Source organism: Heteronotia binoei, chromosome 4 (assembly GCF_032191835.1).
Source record: "Heteronotia binoei isolate CCM8104 ecotype False Entrance Well chromosome 4, APGP_CSIRO_Hbin_v1, whole genome shotgun sequence".
NCBI classification, from domain to species: domain Eukaryota; kingdom Metazoa; phylum Chordata; class Lepidosauria; order Squamata; family Gekkonidae; genus Heteronotia; species Heteronotia binoei.
The window spans coordinates 154824594-154840329 of NC_083226.1; the positions used below are offsets into that span (position 1 = coordinate 154824594).

Consider the following 15736-nt stretch of genomic DNA (forward strand, 5'->3'; position numbering starts at 1 on the left):
CACCTTGTAAAGTAGGAGGGGCTCAGAGAGTTCTGAGAGAACTGTGATTGGCCCAGCAGGCTTCATGGGGAGGAGTGGGTAATAAAACCCAGTTCTCCAGGTTAGAGTCCCACTCTCTGAACCGTTACTCCATGCTGGTTCTCAGTGTGATGCACAGTTATGTTTATCCTCATTGTCCAATACTCTCTTCATAAAACTGGGGGCAGGAGCATCATAACCATCTTTGCACACATAGAGACTATTCAATACTGTGTCTGCATTGCAGCCATCTTTGTTGAGGACCTGTTTCTGTGGTGGGAAGCTGGAAGCTGGTAGAGGACCTCAGAGATCCACAGCCAGCCAGCCCTTGTCTAGGGTGAAAGAAAAAGTGAATCCTGTGTTTAGGGGAATGCAATCCGATATTGCCAATCCAATATAATGTCCAGTATTTCCTGTGTTAGATTGGATCAGCAATAACTGATACAGTGAAAAGCAGCGGTGTCGAACATGCAGCCCAGGAGCTGAATCAGGCCCCCAGAGGGCTCCTATTAGGCCCCCGAGCAAGTGGCTGTCATCTGCTTCCTTCTCCCTCTCTCTTGCTTCCTTCTGCATTACAGCTTGCTCTGCCAGGCATGCTCAATCACACAGCAGAGCTACTATGTTAAGTCTCTCTTCCTTCTATTGACTGAGGATCCTCCACTCCTGGTCCCCTGGGGAAGGAAGGAAAGAGCCAGAGCTTCCGTTGCCCAGTTCCCTGAATTGCATGGGACAAATACAAAGAAAGCACCATTAAGACCAACAAGTGCTAATGTTTTAAGCATGTTTAAAAAAATGTTTTTTAAAAAAAACACTTCAATTTTGTTTGTCTGAGTCATTTATAAATTTTATATCTCTGCTACATGGTACTACATTTTGTGACATACAAGGCCCAACCTGACAAGGTCTCATTTATGTCAGTCCGGCCCTCAAAACAAATGAGTTCAACACCTCCGGTGAAAGGCATCTTTGATATTTCCCAATTCCAAGTTATCTCTCAGTAAATACTGGAAATATATGAAATTGAGTCAGAACTCAGGAGGTCTTTCAATGTTCACAGCTGCTTCACCACACAGAAAAGGAAAGGAAAGGTCCCCTGTGCAAGCAATTGTTTCCAACTTTGGGGTGATGTTGCTTTCACAACGTTTTCATGGCAGACTTTTTATGGGGTGGTTTGCCATTGCCTTCCCCAGTCTTTTACACTCCCTCCCCCCCCCCCAGCAAGCTGGATACTCATTTTACTGACCTCGGAAGGATGGAAGGCTGAGTTAACCTTGGGCCGGCTACCTGAATCCAGCTTCCACTGGAATCGGACTCAGGTCGTGAGCAGAGAGTTCAGACCACAGTACTGCAGTACTGCTGCTTTACCACTCTGTGCCACGGGGCAACGCTCCACCACACATCAGTCCTTTAAATTTTAAATGGTCATTCATTTCAATGAGAAGACTTGGCCTCTAATATCCATTTAGACACCCCACTCCCCAAGCTGTAGTGCTAAGTTTTCAACGAATTTGGAAGCTAGGTCTTCCGACTGAAAAGAACAGCTGCTTGAATATTAAAGGGCCATTTGTTTCAATAAAAGTAGACCTGGCCTCTGGAACCTGGATACCAGGTCTTTCCATCAAAAGGAACGGCTATGTAAAGGGCCAGTGTGCTATAGAACAGCTGGAAGCCAGGGCAGATGTCCTCTCTTTCTTCCTCCCTCCCTGCTCTTACTGCCTCTGAGATGCAGACATTTTAAAAGACTCATTTTAATTTCCTTTAAGCTCAGAATTATCATTTCCCACCAAATCCCAACACAATTGTCCAAAACAATGACAATACTCCTAATATTTAATGAAAGCAATGCCCTTCCCAACTTTCTGACATGCAATTAAAATACTGATTTTTGAAGTGCTCATTCCATCTGTATTCAAGCAAAGAATGTCCATACATCTGACTACATGTACTCTCGAGATAAGTGGCATACAGCGTACTAGATGCTCACAGTGTACTTAAAAATAGATAAATGTAAATCACTGGAAGAAGAGAAGAGATCAACCTGGCCATGTTGAGCACGAACTAGCTACCCTTATTATTCCATACTTTTCAGGCAGCAGAAATACTGCCAAGAACTCTGAAAGAGCAAGGCTGCTTTAATGAACTTTCAATGCACTTAATTCTTTAGAACTGAATTTTCCATTGCAAAAGATCCAATGTGTGTGAAAGCAGACCATGCCCCAGCAAAGCCATCTAAACCAGAAACACATGGAGAGGGCATCTGCAGAAGAACAGGAAATGTTTCTAATTATTCATTTGCGCAAGAAACAATTCATTTACATATTGTTGTGCCTTTTAAACTGTAAGCCACTTTGAAATTCCATGAGAGGAGGAAAAAAAGGATAAACATCATGGAGTGAAACAATGGTGATGTCAGGGGGTGTGGCCAAATATGCAAATGAGTTCCTGCTGGGCTTTTTCTACAAAAGAAGCCCTGCTTGGAGGGGCGGGTTGGGGGGGGCGAGCCTGGGTAGGGAGGGGTTTGGTGAGGAGAGGGACTTTGATGGGGTCTAATGCCATAGAGTCCAACTTCCAAAGTGGCCATTTTCTCCAGGTGAACTAATTTCATAGAATCATAGAGTTGAAAGGGACCTCCAGGGTCATCTAGTCCAACCCCCTGCACAATGCAGGAAACCCACAAATACCTACCCCAAATTCATAGGATCTTTATCACTGTCAGATGGCCATCTAGCCTCTGTTTAAAAACCTCCAAGGAAGGCGGTTTTCTATCCCCTGGAGATCAGTTGTGATCCCAGCGACCACCTGCTGGTTGGCTGCTATAAGCATGAAAAGCACTTGGAGCAAACTGGCCTGTTCGTTTAAATCAATACTTAGTGATTTAACCCCCCACCCAATCACCCACTCCGGGAAATAACACAAACCATTTTCCACTTACGGGTCACAAAGACTGTTGCTAAGCCCCCACAGCTCACTACAACTCCACCTGGTTTTGAAAGAGGGACGTTTTTTACAGTAAACACCATTCTTCGGTGACTTGTCTCTGCTGAATAGCGCTTGTCACCATAATCTAACCATGATATCCTTTTTCCCTTTATTTCAATGCAGCAGAAGGAGATGTTTGACCCTTCTTCAACAACCTTCTCCACTGGAAATATGTAAGACTTGGAATCTTCTATGTCCGTGCCTGTACAAAACAATTAATCTTGGTTATTGAACTCTGGCGAAGATTGGGAATGCAGAACTCAACAAGTACTAAGTGAATTGCTAGTTGCTGCCAGTACCTCTAATGTGGGGGGAAAACTAAGGGGCTGCACTTGGGAACAGCATTGTGTTTGGGGGAAATGTACACACCCTACAGCTTCTGATTCCAGTGGAAACTGCAGCATGAGTATCTCCAATTTAAAAGTAAGCACAGATAAGGACAGTCTATGGTCACCCAGAGTTCATGATTCAAAATGTATAGCTATTTATTATTATCTATTACATTAATTATCTTCATTATTACTGATTGTCACAGTTAGATCTTTGCCTGTTAGATGGTCTTCTGCAATTTGAGATCTTGCCAAGTTTCTGGGAACTGCAGAGATATCGTTGCAGGATTACTGCTGTTCCAAAAAACAGTCTTCTGGGCAATCTTCCTGCACTGTATTCTTGGCATTCCCAACTTGGTTAGTTATTTCAGCTTATGTGCTGAGCTAAGTCTCTATACCAAAGAATCTAGAGCTTGGATTCCTGCCATTAAATATTGGTTACATCTTTATTTTCAATCCCCTCCAAATTGTCTTATCACTGCTTTACCTGCTGACCCGTATGTATCTAAATGGTCCCAATTAATACGGGAGAAAATTAACTCTTTAGGTATTGATTTAGACTCCCTGGCTAACTCCAATGAAAGCTATATATTCTGAACAATTCAAAGGAGAATCCTGAACATTGATTTACAACTAATAAAAGCTGGAGCAGAGGGGACTTGTTCCCTACATTCATATTTGATTAGTCCTATTTTTCAACTTTCTAAGACTGTGACCAATAGAGGTATTGAGTTCTTGCTAGCAGACAAAAAACCCAAAGTTACTGAGCAGGTTGCAGAGTTCCTAACAAATGTTTATGTTTATTTCGATTTATGCGCCTTCCTCCCCGCTGATGAGGGGCCAAGAAAAAGTGGAAAGAAAAGAGGGAAGAGGGAAGGACGAGAAGAGTGAGTGAGAGAAATAAGATGTATCTATGATTCCTCTTTGGGTACCTAAGCTTTTTACTATAAGCATTTTAATTACTGTGATATTTGAGATTAGCTAAACTTTTTACTATAACCATTTTAATTACAGTAATATTTGAGATTACCTTTTCCTATTACTACACCTAATGTTACAAATCATTGTACTTTGATTGTTTCTCCTTGTTGGCATATAGGCTGATTTGTACTGCTACCTTTTTTTAAAAAAATGGTATGTTAATAAAGGTTTTTGGAATTGGAAGTGGCTGAGCTGGTGTTATTTGTTCAATGCTCAGACTATCCAGGGGTTTCATAAGACATCCAGGCACTGCTCCAAGAGCTCCAATGACAACTGGCACAATAGTAACCTTTTTCTCCCAAAGTGTTTTTGTCTTGGCATTTTTTGATCTTCTCCTGTTCTTTCTCTTCTATTCGGATGTCTCCTGCGATTGCAGTGTCAATGATCCAAACCCTATTTCTATTATTATTATCATTTGTCACAGTCATATATCTCACCAGTAGATGGTGTTCTGCAATTTGAGATCTAGCCAAGTTCTTTGGCACTGCAGAAGTATCTTTGCAGGAATTCTCCTCCTCCTCCTCTCACTTAACACATAAAATTCCTGCTCACTTTATTGCAGGTTATGTATGTGTATATATGGGTATATCTGGCTGCTTCTACTTACCAAAGATCATGTTCTAGTAGACTAGCTAGAAGTCCTATATATATATATATATGATAATGCTCTTTATCCTTTTGCAGCAGCAAACTAAGGACTCCGACCAAATGAACACATGAAGCTGCCTTGTACTGAATCAGGCCCTTGGTCCATCAAAATCAGTATTGTCTACTCAGACTGGCAGTGGCTCTCCAGGGTCTCAGGTTTTTCACCTACTACCTGATCTTTTTAACTGGAGATACCAGGGATAGAACCCGGGACCTTCTGCATGCCAAGCAGGTGCTCTGAGCCATATGTTTGTTCTTACATAACATGCAAACTGCAGGCTCCTGCAATGTGCCTTGGGGCTGGGCAAAGAAGGTTGGGAAGTTAACCCTTATATTTCCATGCCATTTCTCTGTTCAGAACAGCCTCCTTTTGTTCCAAGCAGCTTAAAAGGGGGAAAAAATGTGCATGTTGAAGGACACACCTTTTCTCCTTTAATGCTAATGGCATAAAGGTGAGCCAGTGTCAAATATAAAATGGAACTGAAATTGAAAGGTTACCCATCTTCTTTCCTTGTGTTGCTCTAAGGCAAACTGAGGCTGCACATGTTTTCAGTCTATATGTTATGGACAGAATAAGAAGTGTGATCTTCATCTTATTTGTTTGAGCCCTAATACCTGGAATTTGTTGAAATTTTGGTACTGTTAGTTGGGAGCAAGTCTCCCGCCACACAAATACAAAAATACACATATAACCAGGCCTCGGATTTTGCAGGAGCTCACAGGAGCACAGCTCCTGAACCTTTCTGAATTTTAACAATTTATTAATAACACATGGTTACAATATTTAATTAACTTTTTCTTATATTAAACCATATGATATTTCACCCCCCCCTCCTTCCAATATTGACTTCCCCGAAGTTATAAATTTCCAGTTAATTCTAAAGGTACCACTAATCTATCAAAATGTCCTTTTGATTAATACTAAAAAATTGTCCAATGTCTTTTTACGTTCCACTCTTTCTCCATATATCCTTTGAATTTCTTCCACTCCTTTTTTAATAAGTCTAAGTCATAGTCTCTTAAATTTTTAGTTAATTTGTCCATCTCACTCCACGATAAAACTTTCACAATCCAATCCCATTTCTCTGGTATTGTTCCTTGTTTCCAAAGCTGCGCATACAATGTCCTAGCAGCTGAAAGCAAATAGCTCCTGAACCTTTCTGATGGTTCCACCTCCTCCTTCCCACCTTGTCCATTGAATAGTAGGTGCAGCTGCATAACAATCCCTGGATGAGCTCCACCACCTATTTTCCTACAAAACGACCCCTGCATATAACAATGCATACATTGGAGGGGAGGGGCCACCAGTGCGGTGAACCAGAACATGTTCAGCATGCAAAAGGTCCTAGTGTCTTTACGAAGTTGTCCAATAGCAAGGCAGAGAAAGTCATGAAGCCCCAGAAAATGATTGCCAAGCAGCAGCTTTCATCTGTTCACATATGAACATATGAAGCTGCCTTATACTGAATCAGACCCTTGGTCCATCAAAGTCAGTATTGTCTTCTCAGACTGGCAGCGGCTCTCCAGGGTCTCAAGCTGAGGTTTTTCACACCTATTTGCCTGGACCCTTTTTGGGAGATGCCGGGGATTGAACCTGGGACCTTCTGCTTCCCAAGCAGATGCTCTACCACTGAGCCACCGTCCCTCCCCAAATGAACATATGAAGCTGCCTTATACTGAACCAGACCCTTGGTCCATCAAAGTCAGTATTGTCTTCTCAGACTGGCAGCGGCTCTCCAGGGTCTCAAGCTGTTCATAAATGTTGGCTGTAATTACGTAAACAGGAACCACTTTCCTCCATTTGGTTCTTTTAAAACACAACTAAAAAGATACTACCTCCTTTGTTTATAGCACATCTAACAGAACATTTGCATGTTGCTGCCAGCAGAGAACTGAGACCGATTTCTCACTAGGGCTCTTTCTGGTCTTGGAGCCCTTTTCCCCCCAGCACTGCTGTCTGATTTTACACAAGCTGCCGCAGGGCTGCGACTTGCCCCGCCTCTTTCCCGCAGCAAGCAAGATCCTCTGAAAACCGGTTTCTACTTGCCACAGGAAAGAGTTGGGGCAAGTCGCAGCCCCTCAGTAGCTTGTGTGAAATCGGACAGAAACACTGGGGGGGGGGGGGGAGGGCTCCAAGACTGGAACAAGCCTAGTGAGAAATCGGTCTGAGAATTTGCTTCTCTTGTGAAACTGCCCTTTGTTAGTATCATTCATACACGCAACTGAGATAGATTGCTCATCCTAAGCTTCTGGGACTCAGTGATATAAGAATTCCAATTCATGCGTTCATATTTTATGTTTTGTTTACTTCCATCACTTTTTTTTTTTGCTGTCAAGTTTCAGCTGACTTATGGTGACCCTCAGGGTTTTCAAGGCAAAAGGCATTCAGAGGTGGTTTGCCACTGCTTGACTCTGCATAGCAACTCAGACACCCTCAGTGGGCTCCCATACAAATAGTGACCAGGGTCCAGGGCTGGATTAACAATTAGACCAAGTAGTCACTGGCCTATGGGCCCCCACACCTTTAGGGCCCCTGGGCCGGCTTCCCCCCTGGTTTCCCCCCTGCTTGCAGCCCTCCCAGCTTGCATGCACAGCCAGCAACTGAGCTGCTCTTTGCCTGAATTGCCTGGTGCAGCTGATGCTGGTGTCATTGCCAAGTTTGCCTCTCTCTGCCTCTCCCCCGCAGCCTTGTCAAAGGGGCTTTTGAGAAGGTGCCTGCAGGCTGCTGCAGGGGCCACGGGCACTCCGAGATAATTTGGGAGGGGGCCCCTGAGATTTTGACTGCCTAGGGGCCCCCATATAGTTTAATCTGGCCGTGCCAGGGCTGACCCTGCTTAGCTTCCAAGATCTTATGAGATCGGGATAGCCTCAGCCATCCAGGCCAGGGCTTTTTCACTCACCGACAGGTTGTTATTGTTTTTTTGCCAGGGAGTACCAGTCAGCCTGAAGTGTTACTCCACCAAAACCAACAATAATTTCTCCCTTCTGCTGTCCGTGACAGAATGTCAGGGGTAGAACTGAGGCTAAGACTTTCTGAAGGCTATCAGTGCACTGAGGTTTGGCACTGAAGCAAGCTTTCTAAGGCCGAAACTGTGATTAATAGTTATGGAGAAAACGAACTGAATACATGGAACATCACAGAGTCATAGAACAAGCTGAAATTACTCCAATCAGTTCTGCACCCAGAGTAAGAAAGTGTTATCTAAAGGCTAATCATCTTCTCTGGAAACAACACGCTGATACCAAGAAATGAACATGCCTTCCACAGAAAAGGATTATGCAATGTCAGCTTCGAAGTATCACAGAGGGCTAAGGCTGTATTTCCTGCTTTATACTGGCAAGCTTTATTTACCTTCCACTTTCGTCAACTTAGTCCAGTCACTCCAAGATTCAGACACCAGTCCATCTTTGCTTATCACCAAACTCCGGATTCTTACTGCATATGACATACATTCCATAGGTTCTTTGGCATCCCAACTCCATCGTATAGGTCGATTTGATTGGTTGAGAGTTGCTGTGTAATTCTTCTAAAAGGAAACAGTGAAGGAGAACTCTGAATGCTGAAACAAAAATGAGAGCCAGTGTGGTGTAGTGGTTAAGAGTGCCCAAATAAGTATCTGGGAGACCCAGGTTCAAATCCCCTCGTGCCATAGATGCTCGCTGGGTAACCTCAGACCTGTCACGCTCTCTCAGCCTAACCTACCTCACAGGGTTGTTGTGAAGCTAAAAAGGAGGAGAGGAGAAAGATTTTGGGTCCCCACTGGGAAGTAAGGCGGGATACAATTGAATGAAATAAGGAAATAAATATGCACTGTTATGATTTCACTATCTCTATTGTTCCACTGTAAACTATGAACATGGGGACTCAGAGCGTATTTCAGCTTGAGATGCTGGAGAGCTGCTGCCAGTCTGAGTAGACAATACTGACTTTGATGGACCGAGGGTCTGATTCAATATATGGCAGCTTCATATGTTCATATGACCTTCTCTCAACTTGCATTCACATCGGGTGAGTATTAAGTATTCCAGACAACTTTTGTGAAGGTCAAGAAAGCTCAAGACATATCCCCAAGATTGTTGATAGTCACCTACTATGATGATAGTGGTCATTTGCCTATGTGGAAGAAACAGGCTAAACTGCTAAACAAGCAAGCAAAAGCCCGTTATATTCTACATATGTTCTTGGGTATACATGAAAGCTTTTAAATCCAATAGGGGGAAAAAGAATATATTGCAAGAAGAAAGCTAGAGAACATATGTTAATTTATTTCAGCACTCACAGGCACAGTTCTGGACTTTGACTTCGTTGCTCAAAAGAAGGAAACTTGGTTCCTATTGAAGCCTCTGGGGTTTTACCACTCACTTCAAAACAATTTTTGTTAAGGGCCAGCTCAGAAATCTTTTTCACCCAAAGACAATAGCACTTCACTGAAAGCATTTAGACGCCCAGCTGCCAAGCCCTGGTTTCTACATTACAGTGGGCAGAACTGAAAGAATGGGCAGCCTCACTTCAGATTTAATTTGTTGTCCTCTTCATGTTCAAAACTCCCTATAAACAGAACCCCAGGCAAATGACTATGTCTGAATCTTTGTCCTCAATCTGCTGTTTTGTACGACTTTTTTAAAAAAATGCAAGGGATTGTTGAAATGTGGTATTCCCTACCCATACTTTTAAGTGGCATGGTGCCAGTCTTTTCACTGATGTACAGTAACGCAGGGTTTTAGTTCTGTCCTGTGATTTGAGAAAAAAGACTTTAGAGAACTTGCTCTCAGAGCGAAAAAGTGGAAATCAAGGAACACTAAGATCAAAGCAGCAGCTACAGTAGTTGTTGAGCAGGTTCCTGGGAGTCAAATAAGGTGAATCTTGAAAGGGCTTCCTGTTTTCCCAAGGCTGTAATGAGACCCCATTAATCTGGGTTTCACTTTCAGGCTTTTTCTATATTTCATCCTTTGTGGGAATGGGAGGGGCAGGTGAGGTCATTTCAGGAGATGAATCCCTGCAAGTTAGGAGAATGCAGTTCGGCTGACATTTGCTGGGAAATTGTGGCGTTTGCAAGAGGGAGCATTAAGATGCTGTCATGTGAAATGACCTGACCCAGATGGCTAGCTTGATCTGGTCAGCTCTTAGTAACTAAGCAGAGTTGGCTCTGGTTCATATTTGGATGCGAGACCACTAAGGAAGGGAATGGCAAGGAATCTCTCAACATCTCTTGCCTTGAAAGGGTCACCAAAAGTCAGCTGTGACTTAACAATACTTTCCACCACCTATGGGAAATAGATTTGTATTTATTATGCTTTATATTACTTCAGGGTATTAATACTATGGGAATGAGTGAAGACGGCTACTGATGGTGGTATTTAGTACATTCAGACTTCTATTAATATATTCTTCCACAAAACTGAAGCCAATGAAGTTTAAATAAACCTGACTATTAGCAGAGCCAGTAATCTTTATAGGTTTCCAGTAGCAATGACAGCAACTCTCGCAGAAAAAAATAACTAAATAAGTAGTAGTAGTAATAAAATAATAATAATACATAAGAATCAGTGATGTGGACTGAGACTAGATTATCCATTAATGTAGTCTACTGATTGTGGAGAGCCACATTTGCAATCTGTATCGACCGTAACTAGAGTCACATGGCTACTTACTGTATGCCCTGTGTAACATCCCAAATATTGGAAAACAATAATGTACAATTACAAGTTGGGATCCATGGGGACTTGCCATTAAGGGGGAAACTCCTCCCCCTCCTCCACCACTTTTCCCTCTTTTTCCTCCCTTGAAAGCCCCAATAGCCTCCCCACTTTTCCTTCTTCCTTCTCTCACTTCCATCAATCACCCAATTTACCTTTATCTGTTGACAGAAGTATCTTCTGTTAATAGGAAATTTAGCCTGGATTCAACCCAATTTTTTACAGACATTTCTTATTAGTTATGAGCTGTGTACTGCAGTCCAAGCTCTGCTCATGAGCAGAAGCTGGGTTCAGGTAGCCGGCTCAAGGTTGACTCAGCCTTCCATCCTTCCGAGATTGGTACCCAGCTAGATGGCTGGGGAAGGCAATGGCAAACCACCCGATAAAAAGTCTGCCAAGAAACATCATGATGTGACATCACCCTATGGGTCGGTAACAACTTGGTGCTTTCATAGGGGACTATCTTTACCTTTTTATTTGCTATTTTAAACAGTCAATAATATATTTCCTATTGTTCTTGTTTATGCAATTGCAACAATTTTAGAATTGAACTACTGGATTTGCACTATTATATTGTTATGAGCTTCACTGAACAAAGGAAAGGCAGAATATAAATCACATGATAAATATCTTCTGAAGAATCCGCTACAGAGTTTGCTTGATGGCCTTCTTAACCTTCTCCTATAGAATAAGCAAGAAAGTCTGGATTACACCAATCAAATGTTTTGATCTCTCATTCTGAATTACACAGCATAAGGGCACAAACAACTGTGCCAGCTCTCTTGCCCTTTGCTCAATAAGGGGGAATCACAAATATTTTTCAAAATTCTTCCAAAAAGGGGCATGCAGCAAAAGATGCAAGAAAATCTGGGAGTGGATTTCCCACAGGAGAGGGGGAAAGAGGCACTGAATTAGACCAGTGCCATTTTTTCTATTAAGGTTGCCAACCTCCTGGAGAAAAATGTCCCACCCCCTTTAATAGAAACTTGGTGTGTAGAAATGGACAGCTGAAGCCTTTTGTGGAATAGAAGTAAGTATCATCTGGTTTTGAAAAAAATCCTAGTTAGCCTCTGTTATTCTTTCTAGGTTGCTGGTAATCTTATACTTTACCGGGTTGTGTGGATAATGTAAGGGATAGAGGAGCCATCTATGCCATCCTGAACATAAGAATATAAGAGAAGCCATGTTGGATCAGGCCAACGGCCCATCAAGTCCAACACTCTGTGTCACACAGTGGCAAAAAATTTTATATACACACATACACTGCGGCTAATAGCCACTGATGGACCTGTGCTCCATATTTTTATCTAAACCCCTCTTGAAGGTGGCTATACTTGTGGCCGCCACCACCTCCTGTGGCAGTGAATTCCACATGTTAATCACCCTTTGGGTGAAGAAGTACTTCCTTTTATCCGTTTTAACCTGTCTGCTCAGCAATTTCATTGAATGCCCACGAGTTCTTGTATTGTGAGAAAGGGAGAAAAGTACTTCTTTCTCTACTTTCTCCATCCCATGCATTATCTTGTAAACCTCTATCATGTCACCCCGCAGTCGACGTTTCTCCAAGCTAAAGAGTCCCAAGCGTTTCAACCTTTCTTCATAGGGAAAGTGCTCCAGCCCTTTAATCATTCTAGTTGCCCTTCTCTGGACTTTCTCCAATGCTATAATATCCTTTTTGAGGTGCGGCGACCAGAACTGCACACAATACTCCAAATGAGACTGCACCATCGATTTATACAGGGGCATTATGATACTGGCTGATTTGTTTTCAATTCCCTTCCTAATAATTCCCAGCATGGCGTTGGCCTTTTTTATTGCAAACGCACACTGTCTTGACATTTTCAGTGAGTTATCTACCACGACCCCAAGATCTCTCTCTTGGTCAGTCTCTGCCAGTTCACACCCCATCAACTTGTATTTGTAGCTGGGATTCTTGGCCCCAATGTGCATTACTTTGCACTTGGCCACATTGAACCGCATCTGCCACGTTGACGCCCACTCACCCAGCCTCAACAGATCCCTTTAGAGTTCCTCACAATCCTCTCTGGTTCTCACCACCCTGAACAATTTTGTGTCATCTGCAAACTTGGCCACTTCACTGCTCACTCCCAACTCTAAATCATTTATGAACAAGTTAAAGAGCATGGGACCCAGTACCGAGCCCTGCGGCACCCCACTGCTTACCGTCCTCCACTGCGAAGACTGCCCATTTATACTCACTCTCTGCTTCCTATTACTCAGCCAGTTTTTGATCCACAAGAGGACCTGTCCTTTTACTCCATGACTCTCAAGCTTTCTAAGGAGCCTTTGATGAGGAACTTTATCAAAAGCTTTCTGGAAGTCAAGGTAAACAACATCTATCGGGTCTCCTTTGTCCACATGTTTGTTTACCCCCTCAAAGAAATGTAACAGGTTAGTGAGGCAAGATCTTCCCTTGCAGAACCCATGCTGAGTCTTCCTCAATAACCCGTGTTCATCAATGTGCCTACTCATTCTGTCCTTGATAATGGTTTCTACCAACTTTCCCGGTATTGAAGTCAGACTGACTGGCCTGTAATTTCCCGGATCTCCTCTGGAACCTTTTTTAAAGATGGGGGTGACATTTGCTACCTTCCAGTCCTCAGGAACGGAGGCAGATTTCAATGAAAGATTACAGATTTTTGTTAGAAGATCCACAAGTTCAATTTTGAGTTCTTTCAGAACTCTCGGATGTATGCCATCCGGACCCGGTGACTTATTAGTTTTTAATTTGTCTATCAGTTGTAGGACCTTCTCTTTTGTCACCTCAATCTGACTCATGAACTCCATGAAGGAAGTGTCAGATAAAATTGTACTAGATAACTATAGATAAGTAGGCAAACTTCTTTCATGGCTTCAGCCCTCCATCTGCCATGTAGGGATAAATAAGGATCCCACAACAATAAAGTGTGCTTTGAATGCTTGAAAGAGCTGTACAAATGCTAAGTATTATTCACATGTTTAAGTGATCATAAGAACATAAGAGAAGCCATGTTAGATCAGGCCAATGGCCCATCCAGTCCAACACTCTGTGTCACACAGTGGCAAAAAATTTTATATACACACATACACTGTGGCTAATAGCCACTGATGGACCTCTGCTCCATATTTTTATCTAAACCCTTCTTGAAGGTGGCTATGCTTGTGGCCGCCGCCACCTCCTGTGGCAGTGAATTCCACATGTTAATCACCCTTTGGGTGAAGAAGTACTTCCTTTTATCCGTTCAAGCCTTCCCTGGAAGAAATCATATCTGCTTTCCTATAATTTCTTTTTGTTACGTAAGAAAGTCAAAATCTAACACATCCTTTTAATGTGAGAGAAGATGAAAATGTGGGAGGAATAAAGGAAGAACATTTCTGTGCACTTATTAAAGCTAAAGTAACAGGTTAAGCATAGTGATTAGAGTGCATTAAGAACCTTGGCTACAAACACAGGAAAGAAAAGAGAGGCTGTGGGGAGGAGCTACGGCTCAGTGGTAGAACATCTGCTTGGCATGCAGAAGGTCCTAAATTCAATCCCCAGCATCTCCAGTTGAAAATATGATGATGCAAAAGAACCTCTGCCTGAAATGCTGGAGAGCTGCTGCCAGTCTGAGCAGACAGTAAGGGCCTTGGTGAACCAATGACCTGATTCAGTATAAGCGAGCTTAATGTGTTCAAAAGAGCTCTTTCCCCAGGTTGCATTCAAATGCAGTCTATAGGGATTCAAAGCAACTGACCGTAGCTCAGTATTACAGTACAACTTTGCTGTACCAGCCAGAGAATACAGCACTGTGTCAGATGGACCACTGGTCTGACCAGTGTCCAAAACACTAGGAAAGGAGGAAATGGGTACGCCTTAGCAGGGTCCAGGATGATCCATCCAGCACTGTAATTATACTGCCATGAATATGATACTTGTACTTGTACAGAGAAAGGAAGCTTAAACACAGGACCTGAGTCTGAGACTTCTGCGTACAAAAAGCAACTGTGGTTCAGCACGTGTTTAGCTGTGGAAAGTCCCACATTCAGTTCTTGGCATTAGCATTTAGAAAGCTCTCAAGTAGCACAGCTGTGAGGAGGAAAAAGAGGAGGAGTTGGCTTTTATACTCCATTTTTTTTCTATCCTGAGGAGTCTCAAAGCAGTTTACAATCGCTTTCCCATCCTCTCCCCACAACAGGCACATTGTGAGGTATGTGGGGTTGAGAGAATTCTGAGAGAACTATGACTGGCCCAAAGTCACCCAGCAGGCTTCATGAGGAGGAGTGGGGAATCAAACCTGGTTCTCCTCCAGAGTAGATAACCACTATACCACAACAGAACACATAATACCACTATACCACAACAGAACACATTTGGGGATTGGCCTTATTTGGTTCAATGGTAATGCTTCACAGACAAAATACCTCAGGATAAATCCTCAGATAAAGGAAACTCACATGTATACATATAGAGTTGCGAACTCTGGATTGAGAAATTCCTGGAGATTTGGGGGGTGAAGTCTGAGGAGGGCATGGTTTGGGGAAGGAAGGGAGTTCAGTGGGCTATAATGTCACCTTCAAAAGTATTGATTTTCTCCAGGTGAACTGATCTATTTTGCCTGGATGCCAGCAGGAGCTCTCCAACCACCACCTGGAGGTTGGCAACCTTATACACAACATGTGGGTTTGTTTTAAATTGATCCAGGAATCTTCTTATATTTGAGAAACTTGGCTTCCAGAAAGATACTTACATTCCAGACAACATTATTTGCTCCAGTTTGATTGATCTGGATGTTAAAAGTCATTTGTTTTTCAGAGTTATAGGCTTCGTCATTAACATCCCATTCCAGTAAAAGCTGTTGACGATCTAGGTTTGTGGAAACGTTAAGGAACGTAGGGATCAGCACGCTGTTATCTTGTGGAGAAAAAAAGAGTGCATGGGTTTTAATAAGACTGGCCTGAGACTCGTGAAGCAGTTTTATAGGACAACATTTAGAATAAACAAGCTTCATCAATTTTTATAGAGCCTCTGAAGCTATATTTATTATTCTGGGAATTGTGTAGGCATAACAGCGTGTAGTTTCTGAGATATTTCTGTATTTAGC

At 42.7% G+C, this 15736-nt stretch overlaps 1 protein-coding gene across 1 annotated transcript in view; it reads right to left on the bottom strand.

The window, feature by feature from the left end:
- OSMR (oncostatin M receptor) overlaps positions 1 to 15736 on the bottom strand; it is a 70887-nt gene that overhangs the window by 36268 nt on the left and 18883 nt on the right. Inside the window, 3 exon segments of the mRNA XM_060236592.1 lie at positions 2951 to 3199; positions 8308 to 8482; positions 15383 to 15546. Of these exon segments, the coding sequence (XP_060092575.1) occupies positions 2951 to 3199; positions 8308 to 8482; positions 15383 to 15546 (588 nt within the window).